General features: G+C 34.1%; 2 protein-coding genes across 2 annotated transcripts; both read left to right on the top strand.

The window, feature by feature from the left end:
• Nucleotides 1-1,334: 1,334 nt before the first annotated feature.
• LOC134727783 (uncharacterized) lies at nt 1,335-2,537 on the top strand. Its single transcript, XM_063592171.1, has one exon. It carries the CDS (start codon nt 1,335-1,337, stop codon nt 2,535-2,537), a length of 1,203 nt encoding a protein of 400 aa, XP_063448241.1.
• A 127-nt stretch (nt 2,538-2,664) lies between these two features.
• On the top strand, nt 2,665-4,761 carry LOC134727782 (uncharacterized). Its single transcript, XM_063592170.1, has one exon. It carries the CDS (start codon nt 2,665-2,667, stop codon nt 4,759-4,761), a length of 2,097 nt encoding a protein of 698 aa, XP_063448240.1.
• Nucleotides 4,762-25,681: the final 20,920 nt, after the last annotated feature.

Raw genomic sequence — 25,681 nt, 5'->3', positions numbered from 1 at the left:
ATATGCAAAAAGAAATTGACCCATAGACATACCTTTTATCAATATCAGAAACCTGTATTGTTCAAAGTCATGTATTAGTATACGTTGTTGTGATTATTTATCCTTTTGGATGGGGGGATAACTTTCTTGTGGAGATTTCTGATGTTTTGTGTTACCTCATTTTGTTAATTCTTTAATTAAGATTTAGTTTCCCCTGCAAAAGTTCGTTTAATACTATCTACAGTGACACGTGTACAAAACAAATCAATGTAACGAAACGCATAACAAATAATCCCAAAGAAAAAAAGCAGAAAGAAATAAACCCTGAACAGATCTTAACTTTGACGAATGTAATAGAATCACATGTTGTAGCCGGACATCTATTAGAGTGTTGATTGTTATCGTATATATGGCCTCGGTGTTAAAATGCATATAACCGCAACCGGCAACAGATAGTAATACTAATGACACGGGAACATGTTTCACGTATTGATGTTATTTGAATTAAATTTTCTTTTCTCTCTTTTGTTCTTTTTGATATGACAATTGTACTTAAGTCTTGCTTATTCTAGAACAATATAATCTTTGGAAAATATTGATTTTCAAAATTGCATGCAAAAGGAATTTGTCGATAAACCTCAAAAAGGTTTATACTTCCTGGATTAGACAAACTTACTCAAGATTGAACTACATACGTGTTTTCCTAAAAATCCGTCACCTTTTTTAATTTTAGAAAATGATGGACTTTAAGGTGATCAAAATCTTTTTTACTTTAATTGTAAGGAAGTGCATCAATTGTTTTTAAAATACATTAAACGAAATACAAGGAAGTATTTCTTGTGCAGTAAACCGGTTAAGAGATTGTCAGTTTCCTTGGCATAAAGCAAATGGTGTCTTATACAACAATTGATCTTTTGTATTTCAAAGATTGGAAACATTTGATCTTTTAAAAGAATTATATTTAAAAAGAAATTTGCGGATGTCATATATACAATGAATCATCCATCTGACAATATGTTCATCCTATTCTAATGATTATGTACTTATAGTTTAAATAAAAGGAAACGAGACCATGTATTATAATAACAAATTTATTTCGAAGATTTAAAGACAATGTCATTGTCGGTGATTTAGAGACAGTTTAACTTACGCGTCAAACGTTAACACTACTTTTAACGCCGTTTTCCATTCACATTGTTAACGTCATCATTATCTTCTGTTAACGTTGTGCTATTGTTATGTATCATGTTGCTATATTGAGTTCAGATTATACGATCAAACGAACCAGACGTTGTTTTACTGCCTGTCTAGACTTTAGTTAACCCATCCGTCATATTGGTGCCGTGACCAGGATAATGACGAAAAAGAAAGCCATTAGAGTGGGCCATCGAGGAGCCGCAAGAAGATTAATTTCAAAGATTGAAGAGGAATTAGAGAAAGAAACAACACAACGCGACGAAATAGAAAGCCTATGTGAAACCTTGAAGAAAAAGAGGGATATTCTTTCGGAACTTGATAATGAAATATTAGAGGAGATTGCAGAGGAAAACATGGAAGCAGAGATAGAAGACTCAGATCGGTATGTTTTAGATATAGAACGAATTTTGACAAAAGTACGCAATTCATCAAGTTCAAAACAGAAAAATAAATCAAATGAAATTAGCTCTAATCAGAACTTAAATCCAAATGCAGCAGATTTTGTATTTATCAACTCCACATCTACATGTAATACTCCACATCCCATGCAGAATAATGATATGCAATACAGATCGTCAATGAGCGCAACAAATTCTAGCATCTACCACAAGCTACCAAAATTGAATCTACCATATTTTAATGGCAATTTGTTAAACTGGCAACCTTTCTGGGATGCGTATCAATCAACAATACACGATAACCATACTTTAACAGACGTGCAGAAGTTTACATATTTGCAAAATCAAATTCAGGGAATAGCCGCGCAATGTATCGCCGGTTTACCACTCACAAGTGCAAATTACTATCAAGCCGTATCAATACTGAGAGAGAGGTTTGGTCAGAACCACAAAATCACGAACGCATATATTCAGAATTTAATTGATTTACCCGCACCGAGGTCAAACGCAGACAGTTTGAGAAACTTTTCCGACAGAATTGAGTGTAGCATACGCGGATTAGAATCGTTAGGAACAAACGAGAGTACATTTGGAGCCATTCTTACGCCTATAATATACAATAAGTTGCCGTCCGATGTACGAAAAAACATAACCCGAGACCGCGGAAACGACGACTGGGACATCGAATCATTGAGAACAGCAATTAAGAGGGAAGTATGCGTACAGGGCGCAGGACAATCTACAGGTCCAAGTAATGAAGATTTAGAAATTTTACCGACCGCTTCGTTTATTGCCGAAACATTTCCAGGAAAGAACAGGAAACAGTCACGTAAGAAATGTTTATTTTGTGAAGAATCCCATCATCCAAATACATGCAAAAACGTGAAAGATGTTGAGAAACGAATAGAAATTGTGAAGCGGAGAAAAGTCTATAATACTAGAAAATGGAAAGTACACAGCTAAGTTACCATGGAAAGCAGATTTCCTTCCGCTGCCGCATAACTTGGAATTGGTTAAACAGAGGACAGGAAGCGTTATTAGACGTCTAGCAAACAAACCTGATTTATTAAAAATATATGGAGATATCATAATGGAGCAGGAGAGAAGACATTTCATTGAAAAGGTTGAGGAAACAAAACAAGCGTACATCTTGTATGACAGAAAACCAACAATAGTAATGGCAAAGAATCGAGTTGCGCCTATCAAGACTATAACTTTACCAAAACTAGAGCTTATGGGGGCTGTAATTGGAGCAAGACTTGCTGATCATATCTGCAAAAACTTTCCAGAAACTTTCAGTGAAATACAATTTTGGAGTGATAGTCAAATCGTACTTAGTTGGCTTTCATCCGTAAAACCACAGAGACAATTTATCAAAAACAGAATTGAAGAAATTAAAAGTTTGTGTGGAGATAATGTATGGAGATACTGCCCTACGAAAGACAATCCCGCAGATCTACTTACACGTGGTATAACATCTGAAGAACTGAAACAGAACGAAATATGGTTTAGTGGACCTAAATGGTTAAACAGCAAAGAAGATTGGCCGACATGGAACGGAAACAATGTAACGTCTAGTGTATGTACAACAATATCGGAGAACGATGACAAAATTGAAACTATGGAGAATAATCAAAATGTACGTATTGGTATAGGAGAAATCATAGATATCGAACGGTACAATTCTTATAGAAAACTAACCCGCATTACCGCATATGTAATGAGATTCGCAACGAACTGCAGAGCAACGGAAACTGAACAAAAGAAAGATTTGTTACGTAGTGATGAAATTGAAAATGCAAAATTCCTATGGATAAGATATACACAAGGTAAAATATTTAGTGACGAAATAAATTGTATAGATAATTCTACAAAACGCAAAACACTTGTGCGACAATTAAAGCTCTTTCTAGACGAAAAGCAATTATTACGATGTGGTGGCCGCCGAATAGACAATGCGACAGTAGGAGAAACAGTCAAGTTTCCATATCTGTTACCGGCAAAGGACCGTCTCACACATTTGATAGTGTTAGAAGCACATGAGAATACACTACATTCAGGAATAAATATCACTCTAGCATACATACAACAAACATTTTGGATTCCGAAATTAAGACAGTGCGTCAAATCTATATTGATGAAATGTGTAACGTGCCGAAAAGTAATCGGAAAATCTTATCCCGCACCAGAAATTCCACCATTACCAAAAGAGAGAGTTCAAGATGCCACACCCTTTAGCATCACCGGTGTAGACTTCACAGGTGCGTTAACGACAAGAAACAGACACAACGAAGAATCGAAGGTTTACATTTGCCTATTTACATGTGCTGTCACTCGAGCAGTACATTTGGAATTAGTTTACGATCTCAGCGAAGAATCTTTTTTTTTGTGTTTCCGGAGATTTGTAAGTCGACGATCAGTGCCGAAAATAATGATGTCAGATAATGCGCTAACATTTAAAGCTGCTTCAAACGAAATTTCACGACTTTGCAATTCTAGAAAAGTTAAAGAAAATATTCAGAATTATGGCATTGAATGGAAGTTCATCCCAAATAGAGCTCCATGGTTCGGGGGCATGTGGGAAAGAATGATTGGCTTAACAAAAATATCACTTAAGAAAGTATTAGGACGTGCACATGTCAACGACGAGACTCTAAGGACCGTATTAACAGAGATCGAAGCCACACTCAACGATCGACCAGTGACGTATATTTCAACAGATATCAGAGATCCGGAGCCGCTTACACCATCCCATCTTATACATGGACGAAGAATAACAACTTTACCGTATGTATCGTCAAATAGTGCTATTGACAATCTAAATGTTTGTGAATTAACACACACAAACTTGAACAATCAAACGATACGACAGAGACAATTGATTGAGAATTTCTGGACGAGATGGAAAGGAGAATACCTTACTTCATTGCGAGAATATCACCAAAGAGCTGGAGTCGACGTTCGGAAGATTAAAGAAGGCGATGTCGTTCAGATACACGACGAATCAAAGCGCGTACATTGGAAACTTGGAGTTGTGCAGGACACTATTAAAGGCAAGGACGGATTAGTACGCGTCGCTATGGTGCGTACCAAATCAGGAATTACAAATCGACCCGTGACGAAACTCTACCCATTAGAAGTCAACAGCATGGACTGTTATCTGAGACGAAGTGAACGAAGAAACTAACGTGTGTGAACAGACTTGTTAATTTTTCTTATTTGTGAAAAGACTGTAAATTCAAAGAGTTTTTTACGTAATTTAATAATTTAATCCTTTTTTCATTATTTGTGAGATCAATCTATTTTTGTTCTTTCCGCATGCCACTACATATCACAGCTAATGGACATTGCATCTGGTGGCCCCGAGTATGTCGGTGATTTAGAGACAGTTTAACTTACGCGTCAAACGTTAACACTACTTTTAACGCCGTTTTCCATTCACATTGTTAACGTCATCATTATCTTCTGTTAACGTTGTGCTATTGTTATGTATCATGTTGCTATATTGAGTTCAGATTATACGATCAAACGAACCAGACGTTGTTTTACTGCCTGTCTAGACTTTAGTTAACCCATCCGTCATAGTCATCATACAAAAGGACATACAGTCAACTATTGAACTAATAAACAACACGATTACTGTAGAATAAGATTACGATTTGAATATTTATTGAATTCAATTAAAGTTTCTTTTTCCTGGCATACACATATATAGACGAATATGTACACTGGTGATCCGATGGATCAAATCTGTCGTAGAGTTGTGTCAGACACATTAATAATATGATTATTTCTGTGACTGTATCCTACATTAATTTGTAAGATCCTCTATAATAGATAATTCAGCTGGTTTGTAAAAATTCAATCTTAATTCCTTATACATCATGTACTGTGTTACGACGCTAGATAAAAACTGGCGAGGAAAGATAACACCCGGGAGCCTAGGTCGTCGAGTGGTAAAGTGCGTCAGACATGTTAGTAGCATGAGTTCGAATCCCGCCAAAGGAAGCACAAAACATTTGCTGCCGCAAAACAGATCTCACATATATATATATATATATATAGTATTAATTCTACTGTAAGGTTTAAGATATTTTACAATAGAAACAAGACTTATGGGGTGCAATCAGACTAAACATCTCCTTATAAAAGTGGTTTTGAACCACTCCAGAAGTACGAAAACCATCGGAAGCCCACATATGGGGTGGAAAAAAACATGTTATGAAGGTTAACCGTCGTCAGTTACATCTTCATCATATTCATCAGGGTCACTAAAGTCTGGTTCTTCCCCGAAATCCTCAAATTCTCCGTCCTGATTCTGTGAATCAGATTTTTGTCTTCGCGATTCTGAATCGCTCCTATCAGTCGTCATCTTGAAAACCCTTGTGGATTCGCCGGGAGTTTATTGCGCAGGCGTAGAAATATAAATGTTAAACCGATGACCATACAATAATATCAATTTCCGCAAAAAATGACAAAACAAAAGAAAAAAAAACGTTAATAAGACGAACACAGAAAAATAAAGATTGAGGAGCACAATAATAACTGGCGAAGAAAAATTCGAGTGGTAGTGCATAATTTTGTATCTTTTCCCATTTTTCATCAATTTTTACCTATTTTGGGACTTTTAATCGAGAAAAAAAATCAGTTTCACAATTAAACTATTTTCAGACTTTCACTAACTATGAAGTGACCAATCTGAATCAATTTAACTTTTATGATCTCGACGTTTAAAGACACTGAAAAGTTTCATTTAAGGAGGCTTGCGGGTATAAGATTTTCAGAAAAAAATTAAAACATTAATTTTTCATTACAAATTTTATTTATTACCTTAAGGTCAAGGAACAGTAAATGGGCTATGTCGCAGATTTTGCTAAAAATTTGCATACAACCTTGGCTCGTTGAACTACAACTGAAAATCGAAAAAATAATGCATTTATCTCAATAATCATTTGAAATATTACTGATTGAAATGTTACAAAATGGGTGAACATTTGTATAGAAAGCACATAAAATCGGCGAAAAACCTTCTAAAATTTGTCTTGAAAACGCCAAATCTCGAATTCTACTCCATAGATTTTTCTTAAAAAACTATATATTGTTGACACATAAATTTCTGTTTTAATGATATAAAATAATCATAGGGTCACCGACTTCGTTTTTTGTCTAATACTCAATTTGTAACCTTGTTTGTAGTGAAAAACGTCAAAAATCAACGTTTTACGGCCTGCAACGCGATAACGTTACGATTATTTCGACGTTTTGTTTGATTTTTCCACATAGAACGCAACTTTAAATGATGTATACCGTAAGAACGAAGTCGGTGACCCTATCTTTATTTTGCATCATTATAACGGAAATTTATGTATCAACAACATATAGTTTTTTAAGAAAAATCTATGGAGTAAAATTACAGATTTGGCGATTTTAAGACAAATTTTAAAAGGGTTTTCGCCGATTTTATGTGCTTTCTATACAAATGTTCACCCATTTTGTAAGAATTCAATCAGTAATATTTCAAATGATAATTGAGATAAATGCATTATGTTTTCGATTTTCAGTTGAAGTTCATCGAGCCAGAGTTGTTTGCCAAATTTTAATGAAATCTGTGACATAGTCCATTTACTGTTCCTTGACCTTAAGTAGTTGTTCCTTTATCATATGGTACACAAATCATTCCAAAAAATCAATTTGTGTTGGCCCCAGGTAACTTTTAAAATGTAGATATCATTGAAAAAGCTCTAAATTATCTCCCTTTGGTGCAAACATGCCATTTTTTTGCATTAAAATTGAAATATCTTTCTTAACACATCAGTGACCAATATATTTTAATGTTGTTTTCGAATAAGCTGCACATAAACTAAATAATTGTAAAATTTAAGCGATTTCTGTAATTTAGTTCTTTTTTATTTCGATATTACCGCTATTTCTCCGATTAGTTCAACAGAAAAAAAGGACATTAACAAAAATGTATGCTTCTTCCGAAGGCAGATTGTGAGCGTAAATGAACGGTGACCCCATTTTTTTTATTTAATTTTTCTATTTAAGTATAAGATAAAGTTCATTTATAGAAAAATGTAGAGAAATCCTATATTAAATAAAAAAAAAATGATTTAGACCCGCGAGACGCCCCTTAAATAACTTCTTTAAAGATGGTTTGATTTATTTAACTCGAAGGATGCATGTCGTTCCGTGATTGCAAGGCAAATATTTCAGCATACTAGTATTAAAAATTAATTTCCATAATGTTTACAAAATGACTGAACGTTTAGCTTATGTTGATGCTTTATGAAATAGATTAGATCGATCGTCGGTATGTAAACTAAGAATCGGTGCTCATAACCTTGCCATTAAAAGAGGAAGATATTTAAAAATGCCAAGGGGTCAAAAATGAACAGCACATACTATTCATTGAAATTTCCAAAATTACTGAAAAAAGTATAACCCCTTTGTGCGATAAAAAAAAATAAAGCGTATAATTGATATTAAATCTTATACGGCACTAAAACCATCATCCTATTTCGTAACTTTGTTTAAATATGATAAGTAATCTATTGCAATAGATTTTCATTATACACTTAATTACATGGTTTCTGAAATAGATCATATTAAGAACTCTGCAAAGTATGGACATTTTGAAGTTTTAAGATAAAGTTGTAATTCAAGGTTATATTTGGGCTGAAGTGAACTGTGCTTTTTTTCTTAGAATCTTACTGAGAACAATATACTGCCGTGCCACCAGAGACCAAATGGCGTAATACAAGATTACAGTATGACCTTAAACCATGAGTAAAACCAATATCACATGGTAAAATTTAGAAACGAAATGTGTCATAGAGACAACAATCCGACCATTGAGCTGAAACCATCCCAACAAGAGAAAAAAAAAGCTATAGCCCAAATTGACAAATGTAAACAATTCAAACGAAAAACTATAACGTCAAGATTTATTTACAAATTAAACGATAAACGAAAAAAGAAATATGATACACAGCCAAAAACTGCAACAACTGAAATACAGACTCCTGACTCGTCCATTCACTAACGGGAGGGATTGAACATGATTTTCATTTGATGAAGACCTAGTCTTTCAATCAGTTTAATTAAGGTCCGGAGCTGGCATGTCAGGTAACCACTGGTAGTCCTTTGTTAATTTATGTATCATTGTCATTTTGCTTAGTTTCTTTTGTTACCTTTTCTAACATCGGACTCGGACTTCTTTTAAACATTGTTTTAATAGTGGAATTAATTACTTTTGGAGTGTCAAGAGCTCGTTGGAAGTACTTGATAAATTGCATGCTTATATTGGTGATTTTGAATCTGTTCAAAATTTTGATTTTTCTACCCTGTATACCACATTACCTCACATTCTCATTAAGAAAAAATTCACACACCTAATTAAATGGGCATTTAAAAAGTCAGAATGTGAATATATATGATCAAACTCTTTTAGGTCATTTTTTAGTAGCAATAAACAAAAAGCTATGTCAATTGGACATGCTTTGATACTATATATGCCCTTGAATTTTTACTAGATAACATTTTTGTTCCTTTTGGGGATTCCGTATATCGTCAGGTTATCGGAATTCCAATGGGGACTAACTGTGCACCACTTATTGCGGACCTGTTTTTGTATTGCTATGAGTTACAATTTATGACAAAAATAAGCAAAGACCCATCGAAACAACATCTGATACACAAATTTAATAATACTTTTAGATATTTGGATGATATTTTGGCTCTCAATAATGACGACTTCAGTATGTATATTAAAGAAATGTATCCTGTTGAACTTACTTTAAATAAAGCTAATACTAACAATGACCACTGCCCTTTCCTCGATCTTGATATCTATATCACTAACGGAAAGCTGAATACTAAAATTTATGATAAAAGAGATGATTTTTCATTTCCTATCGTTAATTATCCATTTTTAGATGGTGACGTTCCCTTGTCACCATCTTACGGTGTTTATATATCTCAACTTGTACGATTCGCTCGTGTATGTTTGAGATTTTAACGAGAGAAATTTATGTATTACTGAAAAATTATTATACCAGGGTTTTCGATATCACAAACTAGTCAAAACATTTACTAAATTTTATCATCGGTATAAGGACATCATTCGTAAATATAGCTCAACATGCAGACTTCTTATACGTTCAGGTATTTCACATCCAATTTTTTATGGAAATATTCTTTATAAAGCACAAAGGTGTCAGTATTCACCTCAGAAACTAACAAAACCTTTGAATAGACTTATTAAGAAGGGATATAGTTACGATACTGTTGTCAGGTCATTAAAGATTGCATATTTTGGCGTTAATATTGATTCACTTATAGGGTCTTTGCGTCGGAACTAAACACATTTATTCAAAAACCAGTTGTTGGCATGACACGGGTTATGTTCTTCTCATATATGTTATGATGGTACAATACTAAACCCCTAAGGGGAAGGATTGTGTCTGATGTTTATATGTTGAAATCATAATCTTTTAGTCAGTTTAATTGAAGTCTGGAGCTGGCATGTCAGTTAACTGCCAGTAGTCTGTTGTTATTTATGTATTATTGTCATTTTGTTTATTTTCTTTGGTTACATCTTCTGACATCGATCAGACTCGGACTTCTCTTGAACCGAATTTTAATGTGCGTATTGTTATGCGTTTACTTTTCAACATTGGCTAGAGGTATAGGGGGAGGGTTGAGATCTCACAAACATTTTTAACCCCGCCGCATTTTTGCGCCTGTCCCAAGTCAGGAGCCTCTGGCCTTTGTTAGTCTTGTATTATTTTAATTTTAGTTTTTTGTGTACAATTTGGAAATTAGTATGGCGTTCATTATCACTGAACTAGTGTATATTTGTTAAAGGGTCAGCTGAAGGACGCCTCCGGATGCGGGAATTTCTCGTTACATTGAAGACCTGTTGGTGACCTTCTGTTGTTGTTTTTTTTCTACGGTCGGGTTGTTGTCTCTTTGACACATTCCCCATTTCCATTCTCAATTTTATTTTAATGTACGTATAGCTATGTGTTTCTTTATTCTACATTGGCTAGATGTAATAGGCGAGTGTTGAAATCTCACAAAACATGTTTAACCCCACCGCTTTTTTGCGCCTATCCCAAATCAAGATTCAAGATTCAAAGTTGTATTTAGAGCGTGACACGTTAAAGTCAAATTATTGTGCCGTGAAAACGGAAAATGAAGTCAAAAGCGGGACACGGAAAATTCCAAAAAAAAAAGAGAATTGCTTACGTTCATAGTGTAAGCGGGATACGGGAATCTGACAAAACAGTAAGCGGGATACGGGATCAGAACCCCCCAAATGAGACCCCTTGGCAAACGTTTTCAAAATAAATCAACTAGTAATTTTTGTGTGGAAAATCAATCACATCTTTTGGATCATATTTTTTTTAAAACACATCTGTTTCAATATTGGATTAAACCGATATGTCAAAAACAAAAACGAAAAAGCACTGCCCTGAATGAACAATTTATGCAAAAATGTTTTTTTTTTATATCTTTTTAGATTGCCTTCTCAGATCCATACAATGGGTGATTGTCGACGTCATGATATCTTCTACTGCCGTGAGATTGAGAAAAGAGTTCTGGAACTGGAACGAAAAGTTGAAAAATGTGCATCGAAGAAGAGAGTTAAAAAGCTCGAGGAAGAAATTGAAGATATCCAAAGTCAGTGTAACGGTTAGAATATAAGGTTTGGATCGCGTGGCTTTGACCTATAGTATATAAGCCTTCTATTCTATATAAATGCTTTATCGGATATGCTTGGCCACGAACGAAACGTTCAAGAATGTGAATGTGAAAAAAAGGGGGGGGGCAAAATTAGGTTCCCCTCCCTAATGTTCGGCTACTTTTGTCCCCTTTTGCATATCTCTTTAAACAGTTTGCCTCTATTTTCAGCGTACTCCTACGCCACTGTGTAGTTACTGTAATGACATCAAGGAAATATTATCTTCTTTTGGGTCATCATACATTTTTTAGTAAATTTTTATACATAATTTTTACCCGCAAATTGCAGAGCGCGATCACGAGCCAACTAAATAAATTGCAACATATTTGTGTAAACTACATTCCATGAACATTCTGTCGTTTAGATTTATGCCATATTTTGACCTTTCTTGACGACGATTATTCATTTGTTTTGAAAGATCACAAAAGTTACACCTCACACAAACATTTTGTTACTTTTACACAAAAATAAAATAAATCTTTTAACTATGAACGCTGCATGGATAGTGTAAGAATGTAGTTTAATTTGAGAATCATTTAACTCAATATGACGAATAAGTTAACTTGAAATATCGACAGACTGAAGTAAGTCGTTATAGCGACTTACCTACCGTGTTATTACGGCTTATTAACTCGTTATTATGTCCAAGTAAATCGTTTTCACGACTAAGTTACTCGTTATAACGACCGAGCTTAATTATTATAACATCAACGCTTACCCGTTCCAATGATAACTCGTTATAACAACTTAGCTAACCTGTAATACCAAATAATATAACTCTTTATAACAACTTAGTCATCGTTATCACGATTTAGTCACTCGTTATCACGACTTAACTTATTTTATTAAAGGATTAACTAGTCTATTGACGTTCAAAAGATTTAGCTAAGTCGTTATAGCGAGTTATTTAGTCGTTATAACGACTTGATCACCAAACAACACCCTGTCATTTATCGGTTTTCGTAGTTTACACATGCATTTAACAATTGTTGAAATAACGAATAAGCTGACTTGAAATTTCGAATAATCTAAATCGTTATATCGACTTACCTAACTTGTTATAACGACTTATTTACTCGTTATCATGTCTAAGTAACTCATTATCACGACAAGGCTAAATTGTTATAACAACCACGCATACCCGTTGCAACGACCCTGATAACTCGTTATAACAACTAAGCTAACCTGTTATAACGTCTAATATAACATCCATAGGGGGTTGGGTTAGTAAATTTCATAAGGGGGTTCCTGGCGTGTTTTTAACGATTTAGCTACGTCGTTATAGCGAGTTATTTAGTCGTTATGACGACTTAAACACTTTACAACAACCTGACAATTATCGTTTTTTTTTATTTGCACATGCATTTAACCATCGTTCATTCGTTTTCATAAGGATTATGGGGAACCGGTAATTAAGCATTTCAAAAGACTTGTGGACAAAGTTCGGTAAATGGCATATGGAGCTGTGAAAAAGCACTTGACAGGATTAAAGTCATAAGAAACCTCAAATAAAAAAAAATATGCATATGTTTTTTATAACTAAATAGATAGTTTTCATTATACAACTTATGTACATATAATTTTTTCTGGGGAAAATTCCTTTATTTGTCCACATTTAGAAGAGGTTTACTTATTTTTAATTGCTTGCTTCCAGCAAGCAATTCGCCGACATATTTTCCGTATGCATAGTGACCCGAGCGTAACCCTCCTCGTAAAAATCCGGTGACCACAATACGCATGGATCTGTCATTGAAATAAACAAATATCTGATTATACATGTTAAACACGTGCTAATACACATGCTTTTTGTGATTTGTTTACTATAAGGTGACAATCGGTAAAACTCGGCTTCAAAACGCGGCATTTAATGAGCTGCCATATTTGTTAAATGAAAACAAACAGAGAGAAAATAAATTGACGATTATATGATATATTTGAGAAAATAATGATAAAATTGTGCACAGAGGACTAAGTTTATGATGTATACATGCATTGGTTCAAGCATTGGACAAACATTATTTTTCACTACTCACTCGTTTCATATGACTTTAAAGATAATTTTATGCACACAAAAGATGGATACAAGAAGAATGGTGATTACTACGGCGAAGCTTATCCGTATTGGTGGGTGGATTTGGGTACCAACTGCAATGTCAAGCGAATAAAAATATATTACTTTTTTTTTTTGTCTTTTGCTTTAGTTTTTCCTTGGGATTTTGCTCCAAAACTTTGATCACAATCGTTTGTTATTCAAGTTAAATATAAAAGCGAAGAAACACTTCGAATTTCTGTCACCAAGCACGTATTAAAATATAATGTACGTCATTGCTGTTACGCGCAAATGAAAGTAAAAATAATTGCATCTGCGTAAACAATATCATTCTTATAAGTAACTTTTCGGTTAAAGTGGGTATTGTATGTTTTATCATAAGAAAGATAATAAGGCTTAGCGTACTATTATATAAAATATTTTCTGATATATGGTAAATTCACAATTTGTTAATTGAAAGAAACCAACGTAAAATTCGAAAAATGTCCAAAAAAAACCCCGGATCTTTTAAATATTAAAACTATTACACGATTAAACATTAGATAAGCGATTACTTTTTTTTCTCAAATTTGTTTTATTTGTAATATATTTATTATGATTGCAGGTGAAAGACTTCATGACTTGAAAATTACTATAGGAAAGCGATTGTCGAACATGAAGTTGTGTGCTCGTTTTAAGGGACCAGCTGTACCAGGACAGGATTTAGACATGAACTGCAAGATACCAACATCAGCACGAGACGTCAAGCTGATGATTATGGACAAGAGTTTGTATAATTGGCTTCATGTTGCGGAAGTTGAAGTTTTTGCTTAATTAAATTAAAAGATTATAATGGCAACGAATCTTGGTTTTCTCAATGAGTGTGGAAATATTTTTATTGGTAAAATCATGTAAATACAGGACCGATTATGTTAATCGATGTTTAACCTATGTCCGTCGATCTGACCGTCCAACATAGTGTTAGTTGTTTATCCGGGCTACTCCTACATTTTCCAAGCTATAGTCCTTTTAAAATATGCAAGTATTAACACTCTTTATTTTCTTTAAATGTTTGTCTAAAAACTAGTTGTTGTCATTTTGTTGTGAAGTTACGACTGATACGTACAAGAATTATTCGTCTTACTACTCAAACATTTTTTCCAAACTGTACAAGTGTGGACACAGATGAGCGTGGATAGCATGTTTGGATATTTGACAGTGTCTTATGACAAAAGGAGTTCTATGTTTTTTCTATGTGGTGTTATTATCTGTGTTGCACGATGACAACCAATCTGAGCATTAGGAGAACAGGGCCAAGTGAGCTTTTTTAATCCCCTGGAAAATTGACATCATCCCACTTTTTCCCCTCAGCGAATGGGGGATTGGGGGGGCAGGACCAGGCCAATTCCCCCTTAAGTAGCGTGAGAAGCTTTATTTACTGCCTTGTAATATAACATTGGAGACCTCAGCTAGAATTAAAAAAAAAAGTAACTTTTTTGTATTAGTTTAATATTACAAAAGCTAATTATACATTTCAAATGTATTTATAGATAACTGTTATATTATACACGTGAAGCACATGCTGATGTGGTAATTACATCCATTCTCTTGTGTGAACCCTTGGTATCATTGACCTAACAAAAATAGTAATTTTTGGGGCCCTTTATACTTTGATGTCGGTGTGAGCTAAGTCTCCATGTTAAAGGCCTTACCTTGAACTATAATGGTTTTTACTTTAAATTTATAAATTGATACTTGGATGGAGAGTTGTCTCATTGGCACTCATACTACATCTTCTTATATCTATAGACAATTAATAATTAATAATGTAGAAAGACTATGGGACACATGGAAAGACTGGTGAACAGGAAGACAGACAAGTTGACCTATAGACAGACTGATACACATGTAGACAGACTGGTAAACATGTAGACAGACTGATAAATGTGTAAACAGACTTGTGTTAATGAAAACTAACAACAAATCATAATTTGTATATGAATAAGTCTAATTTTCACAGTTCGGTTTACTGTCCAGACTTGCATATACATATAGTGAAATCTATACCATGGGGGAAGAATGACCATGGTCCAAAATTTTCTCAGGGGAAACATGGGCTCATGTCAGTCTTCCCCCCGGGGGAAAACTGGCATGGGGGAAGAATGGCTATATAACACCAGCGTTGTCTGTCATCGTCGTTAACTTTTACAAAAATCTTCTCCTCTGAAACTGCTGGTCCAAACTTGGCCACAATCATCATTTGGGTATCTAGCTCAAAACACGTGTGCGGTGAGCCAGTTGACCAACCAAGATGGTTGCCATGGCTGAAAATAGAACATACGGAAAATGTAGATTTTGGCTTTTAACTCTGAATCCAAAGCATTTAGAACAACTCTGACTGAGGTAAAATGGTTTATCAAGTTCAGATCTTGTGAGTGGGACAACTGGTTGTTGAGGTGCTACCCCTGAATTGGTAATTTGTTTGCCGTGTTTGGTTATTATCTTGAATATTATTATAGGCAGTGATAAACTGTAAACAGCAATAATTTTCAGCAAAGTAAGATCGACAAATATGTCAAAATGACCAAAATGGTCAGTTGATCCCTGAAGGAGATATTGCCCTTTATAGTCATTTTTTACCAATTTTTTTCGTAATTTTTTGTAATCTTTACAAAAATCTTCTCCTCTGAAACTACTGGGCAAAGTTTAACAAAACTAAGTCACAATCTTTATTAAGGCATTTAGTTTTAAAACGTGTGCGGTGACCCAGCCAACTAACCAAGATGGCCGCCATGGCTAAAAATAGAAAATAAGGGGAAATGTAGATTTTGGCTAATAATTCTCAAAACCAAATTATTTAAAGGAAGGTGAAATTGTTTATCAAGTCAATATCTATTTTGCCGCAAAATTTTCAGATAAATTGGACAACTGGTCATTGGGTTGCTGCCCCCTATTTGTATTTTTTAAAGAAATTTTAATGTTTTAGGTTATTACCTTGAATACTATTATAGATCGAGATAAACTGTAAGCAGCAATAATTTTCAGCAAAGTAAGATCTACTTATAAATCAACATAACAAAAATGTTCAATTGACACATTAAGGAGGTTGTGCCCTTTATATTAAGTTTTAAACAATTTTCATTATTTTGGTAATTTTTTGTAAATTTCAAGTTGGTCCAAATTTAAACTTTGTTTGATTTCAACAAAAAATAAATATAAGGGGTTCTTTGATATATAACTATGTATTTAGATTTTTGATATTTGGGCCCGGTTATCAAATTGGTCCACATTGAGGTCTAAAGGGTTCAAAGTTGAACTTATTTAGATTTTTGATATTTGGGCACGGTTATCAAATTGGTCCACATTGAGGTTTAAAGGGTTCAAAATTGAACATTATTTTATTTCAAATATTGAATTCTTGGGGTTCTATGATATGCTGAATCTAACTATGCATTTAGATTTTGGATAGTGGACCATAATACATGTAGATAAATGTCTAAATTATTTGTTTTAAGTTTTTAAGTTTAAGTTCTTACACCACATTCATTCTGTGTCAGAAACCTATATGTTGTGTCAACTATTTAATCACAATCCAAATTCAAGATTGAATGTTGTGTCCAAACTGTTCAGGGTTCGAACTCTGCAGTCGTATAAAACTGTGCCCTGCGGAGCATCTGGTATTTTTTTTTGTTATAACATGATTAAAGGACCATTTACACTCAGGACTGAGTAATCAGTATGCAACAGGTGTATTAAAACAACATAGCATCATATTTCCAGTAGCGGGAGTAGCATTGTTGTGTAAATTAGTTTTTTGGGTTTTTTAAAATTTGGTCAATGGAAATATATTGCTTAGTTCAAATCGAAATAGAATGCTTTAACATGTACATGTACCTCCCTATTACTTACATTGTACATACAGGTGATACTACTTTGACAAATCTTTGAGCATGAGAGTTGTCTGTCAAATCTTTATTTCACAAAGAATGAATTGCATAACAATGAACTGAGCTCAAAGCAAAGTACTTTAAAAATACACTTTGACAAAGAGCTAAATCCAGTGATATACTTTGTACTACAGGTCCTTCATGAACATCCACCAACCAAAACCATATCTCAATAACGTGCCATACATGGTTGGATCAGAAGTCCTGAAAAAGACATGATTTTTTATCGTATTTTATTATATTAATGTTATCCAAGACTTGCATTGTCAGTGTTTATTTACCATTGACACATGCACTGAATCAGGCCGTATTCACACCAAACGCCGTGTAGAGTAAACATGTTTACAATTAGTTTAGTGAAGTGTACACTGGTTTCACATTACATTTGTTCACATCTATACACCTTGTTTAGCTACCTGTACATAAGATTTGTTCCCACTTGTAAACTATGTGTCATTTAAATGTTCATTACGTAGAACTGAATTCAAAATTTTTGGAAAATTTTTCTAGCGGCAAGGGAACAACCATTTGACTTCAAAAGAGGGGTGGGGGATGGGATTGGAAATATTCCGATCCCCAATTTGATAAAAAAAAAAATGGTCATACAAATGATATTTTTTTTTATTCTGAATCAAGAGCTTCCCCATACATTATAGTGTTAAATATTGAAAAAAAAGTATTTGATCACCAGCATCGAAAAAAAAAGGAATAAAAACGTACGCGCGAAAAAAAAATCTGACTCAGATAAAAAAAAACAAAAAAAACCTTCCCCTTTTTTTTTAAGTTAAGTGGTTGCTACTTTATAAAAGCCATTTTTATAATTTGCAGTAGTTTGAATATACTAGAGATTTCTCGATAACGCATTAGAAAACGTTAGCTGCAACAGCGTGCTTACAGCCGAAAAAAAGGATTGAGATATTAGGGATCACTACATTTTTATCTTTTCTGTTCGTTTCAAATGGTATTTCTTCTCCACGGAGTATTTGGTAAAGGAATAGGGTAACGTTTTTTTTATTTATTTTACGTGTTATTAACGGATATGAGATACTAGACACACATATCATTTACCTCACACTTTTTTTAGTCATGCATTTATGCGTGAATCGTTTTTTTAGTAAAGACCAGTGGCGAATATTTCTGTGTACGTCAAGTCGATTCGGGAAGACCTTTTCAAATAAATTAGGCATCAACTATTAACTTCATTTTTTGTGGAGGGGGAGGGGGCGTGAGCTATTGATTTTTTTCAGGACAAATTTTGGTGACAAGTCGAAATCAATTTTAGCATTATATATAGTGGCAGCTGAGGGTGAAATAAACAAAAAAAAATTCAGGGCCAAAAACTGGAAACATTTTTTGTTTCCAAAACAAAATCCATAGCTCACCACCCCGACCCCCTTGCCTTTATGTTTTATACTCAACTATAATAGCCCCCCCCCCCCGAAAATCAATCGGTTGCTGCCTTATGGGTTCGGCAATGATGCTGCTTTGAGTCTTGATTAGGGGTTAATTAAGTACGTTAATTTTTTTAACAAAAAAAAATCTGTAAAATTTATACAACTAATAATTATCAAAAATATCAATTTTACTCAAAAATAGTTTCCTCCTTAAATATATACACGATAAAACTTATGTCCTAAATGCCTAGTGTTGTGTACACTTAACCTACACAAGGCTTACATCGACTATCGACTGTGTGTAGGTAAAACATGATTTAAACTACATGTAAACATTGAGTTTTATCAATGGGAACGCAATTGTGTTTAGTTTACGTGTGAGTTACACTAACACAACACCGAATTTAGGTCAATGTGAACACGGCCTCAGTGATATATATGTACACATAATTTATACATTTTGTATTTTAATATACTAAAAATGACATTTGGTCGTTAGACTCATTACTACATCTTCATTCCTCAAGTCATTATCAAATCTGACTTCATGATAAAATAAGATTTCATATCTACAACCAATGAAAATCAAATATTCCTCTAATTGACTAGCATTGGAACCCAGTTTTCTAAAATGGTAATCTGTCCCACTTCACCTATTGATGTTATACATCAATCAGTGGCGGATAAAAAGGGCTGGTTGGGTTGGGGACCAGTTACGCTTCAGTGATACCCTATATAATCAACCAATTTTTTCCCACTGGATCTGCCTATGACAATGTGTCAAAGAGACAATTCAACAACCCGACCATATAAAAAAACAACAGCAGAAGGTCACCAACAGGTCTTCAATTTAGCGAGAAATTCCCGCACTCGGAGGCGTCCTTCAGCTGGCCCCTGTTTCCATTGTGGCATCAGTTATTTTGTATTGTGTCAAAATTTTACAGGAACCTGGGTGATGTCCAGTCATGGCACACAAATAGCAATAAGATGTTTAGGAAACACGACCTAAAACCTTCTTCATATAATTAAGACACAAATACATGGAAACTGAACGGTTAAATGTGTTCAATATTAAAATTATAGTTTACATTAATTAATATAACATATCAAAATCACAAAACAGCTGTTACTGTAAATCAATTAATGAGTTAAACTTTTAAACAAATAAAGAGGGAAATGATGTGGAAGGGGACAAATAGAGTTCAAGGGGAGCAAATGCTCTATAATTTAGTATGAGTGTTTCAAAAAATATAGGAACTAGAGGCTCTAAAGAGCCTGTGTCGCTCACCTTGGTCTATGTGAATTTTAAACAAAGGACGCAGATGGATTCATGACAAAATTGTGTTTTGGTGATGGTGATGTGTTTGTACATCTTAGTTTACTGAACATTTTAGCTGCTTACAATTATCTCTATCTATAATTAACTTGGCCCAGTAGTTTCATAGGAGAAGATTTTTGTAAAAGATTACTAAGATTTACGAAAAAATGGTTAAAACTTGACTATAAAGGGCAATAACTCCTAAAGGGGTCAACTGACAATTTCGGTCATATTGACTTATTTATAGATCTTACTTTGCCAACATTTATTGTATTTTAAAGTTTATATCTATCTATAATAATATTCAAGATAATAACCAAAAACAGCAAAATTTCCTTAAAATTGCCAGTTCAGGGGCAGCAACCCAACAACGGGTCGTCCAATTCATCTGAAAATTTCAGGGCAGATAGATTTTGACCTGATAAACAATTTTATTTCTGTCTTATTTGCTTTAAATGCTTTGGTTTTTGAGTTATAAGCCAAAAACTAAATTTTACCCCTATGTTCTATTTTTAGCCGTGGCGGCCATCTTGGTTGTTTGACCGGGTCCCGCCACACATTTTCACAACTAGATACCCAAAAGATGATTGTGGCCAAGTTTGGTTTAATTTGGCTAGGTAGTATCAGAGGAGAAGATTTTTGTTAAAGATTGCTAAGATTTACGAAAAATTGTTGAAAATTGACTAAAAAGGGCAATACCTCCTAAAGGGGTCAACTGACAATTTCAGTCATGTTGACTTATTTGTAAATCTTACTTTGCTGAACATTATTGCTGTTTACAGTTTATCTCTATCTATAATAATATTCAAGATAATAACTAAAAACAGCAAAATTTACTTAAAATTACCAATTCAGGGGCAGCAACCCAACAACGCGTTGTCCGATTCATCTGAAAATTTTAGGGCAGATAGATTGTGACCTGATAAACAATTTTACTTCTTGTCAAATTTGCTCTTTATGCTTTGGTTTTTGAGTTATAAGCCAAAAACTGCATTTTACCCCTATGTTCTATTTTTAGCTGTGGCGGTCATCTTGAATTTTGGCCGGGTCACGCCACACAATTTTTAAACTAAATACTCCAATGATAGTTGTGGCCAAGTTTGGTTTAATTTGGCCCAGTTGTTTCAGAGGTGAAGATTTTTGTAAAAGATTACTAAGATTTACGAAAAATGGTTAAAAATTGACTATAAAGGGCCATAACTCCTAAAGGGGTCAACTGACAATTTCGGTCATGTTGACTTATTTGTAAATCTTACTTTGCTGAACATTATTGCTGTTCACAGGTTATCTCTATCTATAATAATATTCAAGATAATAATCAAAAACAGCAAAAATTCCTTAAAATTACCAATTCAGGGGCAGCAACCCAACAACGGGTTGTCCTATTCATCTGAAAATTTCAGGGCAGATAGGTCTTGACCTGATGAACAATTTTACCCCCATGTCAGATTTGCTTTAAATGCTTTGGTTATTGAGTTATAAGCCAAAAACTGCATTTTACCCCTATGTTCTATTTTTAGCCATGGCGGCCATCTTGGTTGGTTGACCGGGTCACCGAACACAATTTTTAAACTAGATACCCTAATAATGATTTTGGCAATGTTTGGTTAAATTTGGCACAGCAGTTTCGATGGAGAAGATTTTTGTAAAAGTTATAGACGCCGGACGACGGACGACGACGGACGCCGGACGCCAAGTGATGAGAAAAGCTCACTTGGCCCTTCGGGCCAGGTGAGCTAAAAATTAGAGGGAAAGTTTGAAGTTGAGTCATCTTTTTAGACTTTATAAGTAAAATGAGAGTGGGCAGGATCTTTTTCGGGTCGTCAGGATTAGGTGTTTTTTAGGTTCAGGATGTCAGGATTTGATATCTTTTTTATTCCAGAGTGAGACCTCAGAATTTCATGTTTTAAAGCAGGGGTTTTCAGGATCAGGACCCCTCCAATCCCCCCTCTCACACAATGACTTATTTAGACTTACCTTCTAATTCTATAAAAATCACAACTCATATCAGGAACAAAAACACTATGTCTACTGATATGCAAACCTAAAAACAGACACAAAAATATCACAAAATAGTGATTGAAAGATTGATTGCACTTTGAATGTATATGTATAATTCCGACACGTAATACATGAGGAGCCAGTGTGTTTACAAATAATAATGTCACATGATTGCTCACTGATGTCACATTTGCACGATCTTGCAATACACTACACAGTTCACACATACATAACCCATTATCATGCAAATATGCAATGTGAATCAAATAATACAGAAATAATGCATGTACAGTTTAATTTTAGAAGAAATTAGTTCATCAAATAGATTAGATTTTCACTTTCAACATGAATAGGTCAGGGTTGACATTTCTATCATACCGGAATAATATTGAGATAAATGGGATTAAACTGACCGTCAAAAATGTATAGAGAAGCACATCTCGAGAACCTTATCATTAATAAGGCATACTTACCAAAAATACTCTATAATACTAATCCCTATGTAAGTGAAATTCCACAATGGTTTTGATAAATAATTTAGATGGTGGCCAAGATGCTTGTTAAATTGGTGCTAAAAATATTCTTATTCCCATAGCATTACGTAATAAAATGTGTATAGAATTGAAGTTTAGCATGAAAAAAACGTGAATATCCAGAAGCATGACAATATATTACTGACAAAGAGTGTATATATTTCTGTAAATGGAGTTGCCTGTATACTTCACCAAGGATTACATTTGAGCGCAATGAGATCTATATTGGTGAATCGGTTTATTAACACCTTTGAACCCAGGGTCGAAGTTGTTTAAGTCATACTGTGTCATTGGGTCCTCATCATGCTCATTGACGTTTACTCTTAATTTATCGATGTGAATATGAATGAAAATCGTCAACATAGAACAACCTTACCACACCCCTCCCCTACCTTTTCTAGATAAAAATAAGGATGGGGGTGAGGGTGTACCTTTGAGTGTACCTCCCTATTGCTTGATTTTATTGTGATAATCGAGTTTGTCATATCTTAGTGGGAGATAACTCTGACGTCCAACAGCTGTTTTGTCAGACAAGCTAGGCCCTGGGATGTCAGAGCTCCTCCCATATCAAAAAGTGAATATTTGCCCACCTAAAATACATGCGCTGCTTCGTCGCTTCTGGTGCCAACTGACGGCCTTGGAATTAAATATATCAGGCATCAATCTGTTCATTTTTCATTTATCTCTTCATTTATGCCCTGAGGCAACGCCGAGGGCCATTACAACTGTCCGAGGCCATTTTTAATATCAATGGCATATTACAGGGCCAATATGAAAAAGTCCATATATCGATACTTTTATTAACCAACTAAGGCAACTTCATTCAAGAACAGTCTTCGAGTCTCGGATTCAAAATTATACAGCTATCCACAAACTACATTGTACAACAGGACCAATACAGAAAAAGCCTGTTTCATAACATTTTTATTAAATGGTTTTAATTCTTCGATTAAACAAAGAGTAAGAAACTTACCGTGAAGAAGGGATTTTCATAGCTAAACTTCAACTTTTCTTTTCGCATTCAATTTTGGTCGACATTGTGACTGTCAGATGTAATTTCTGATTTCTTATCCAAGTACTTAATTTTATGCTATTAAAATTCATTTCATCTAGCAAATATAAAGTAGCTGGGAAGAATAAATCAGACAGTTTAACTATTCTTGATATCTGCATTCTGACGATTGAACTACGGAAATGAAACGGTGATAATAATCGAAAGTCATACCCCGAAAAAGCCTGAGAAAAATTTCCGTTTCAAGTCGTTACAAAACAATGAACATCAATTAAACTTGTTTTTATGATATTAAGTTTAAAAAAAAAAAAAATGGTCACACTTTAATATTTAAACATTGTTAATGAAATAAACGACATTTTGATTTAATCGATGTCCCGTTTCATCTGTTATAATTATGCATGACTGTGATTTCGTAATGCACAGTTGTGATTTTGTAATGCATGACTGAGATTTCCTAATGACTGGCTGTAGTCATTTCTCCATTCAGAATGACCAGATGTCGAAATTTTCCTTTAGCATGGGCATTTCTATACATATTGTAGTAAGTTGCTTAATAAAATGTTATAATTAAACTTTTTTCCCCTCTTTCCTGCAAAACTTAAATATGTGATAAATAGATTATAACATGCATGTCTTTTCCATAATTTGGCCCTGGTATCATCTCTCGACCCATATCAGTCCTCGGCTAAAGCCTGAAGGCCGATATGGGCAGTCTCGGGATGATACCAGGGCTATGAATGACATTAGATGAAATAAAAATAAATATGGCAGGTTAGAAAATATTCAATTGTTTTTGGTTGGTTGAAATATCCCTGACATGTGAAATGTGATTGGATTATGCAGCACATGTATCCCTGCACCAGTTCACTGGCTTCAGTTTTAAATATAGACTTGTGTAGAGACTATAAATGTGTACAAACCTTACATTTAACTATGTTGTAGAAAACGTGATCATCATTTCATCAAAAATATATACACAGAGATCAATGTATTTCACAATACATAGCATTAATCCAGATTTGCATCCATTTGTATGGTCTCAATAGAAGTATTTCCCGCGGAAATGTCATGTGATTTAAACATGGAATTGTTCACACCGATACGGGTGAAATACGTAGAATACCAATTGTGGACACAGCAATAAGATCAGATATAAGACCCCCGTAAGCCCGTAGCTAAAAGTGAAAACCTGTAAAACATCGATATTTGCTGAAATTTGCTCGATTTACCCTGTAGTGAGAAATAAAAATTTGCATGTATAGAGTGAACCCCCTATAAAAAATAATACTGCGTTCTTAACCACTTCCCCTTTTGGTGATCCTACAAATGATATTTTATTATATAGTATGTTAATAAATGATCAACTATTTATACATGTACGACATACCAAATGGTGTTTATAATAAATAGATAAAGTAGAATAATCAACACTCCGTATTGCATGAAAAGTAGACTACATCACTATGACAATGCATGCTTAGCTTCTGGAATGGAAATATTCTCTTATATGAACACAAGTACAAATAAATCTTGACAGTGACGTATATACATTTTTCCGACTCATATCACATCAATCGAACAAACTGTTCGTGCTTTGAAATAAAAGAAATTATTTTTACATTGAATGGATTTTTTTACGGAATAAAATTCTTTTCCTTTTTGTATGCAGAGCGTTTCCATTAAAATATAAAACTCGTCTTCAACCTGCCAAACTGCAATTTTTACACTGCCGACAATCTTTTATCTTAATCGATTTTTTTTAATACTGATTTTCTCGATAGCCAACTGATGATATACAAGAGAAGATGTGGTATGATTACCAATGAGACAACTCTTTACAAGAGACTTATTGCCACAAAAAATCACAACTATAGGTTATCGTACGGCCTTCAACAATGAGCAAATGTCATGTACCAAAACAAATCAAGAAATATACCTGCGAAAGAAGTTGACGCATATCCAAACTCAACTTTTTACCGAATCTACCGAGTACCTACATTATGCAACAGAAAATAAAATGACTAAGAGTCACTCTTTCATATCGATAAAATATAGATTGTAAAATTTTATAATAATTATAATTGTACAAGATATATGAAAAGAAGCATTATTGGACAATTTT

The sequence above is a fragment of the Mytilus trossulus genome, chromosome 8, assembly GCF_036588685.1.
Source record: "Mytilus trossulus isolate FHL-02 chromosome 8, PNRI_Mtr1.1.1.hap1, whole genome shotgun sequence".
NCBI classification, from domain to species: domain Eukaryota; kingdom Metazoa; phylum Mollusca; class Bivalvia; order Mytilida; family Mytilidae; genus Mytilus; species Mytilus trossulus.
This window is presented reverse-complemented; position numbering and strand designations above follow the sequence as displayed.

Coding starts and splice junctions, on each gene's coding strand:
- LOC134727783 (XM_063592171.1), top strand. CDS start 1,335: ATGACGAAAAAGAAAGCCATTAGAGTGGGCCATCGAGGAGCCGCAAGA.
- LOC134727782 (XM_063592170.1), top strand. CDS start 2,665: ATGGAGCAGGAGAGAAGACATTTCATTGAAAAGGTTGAGGAAACAAAA.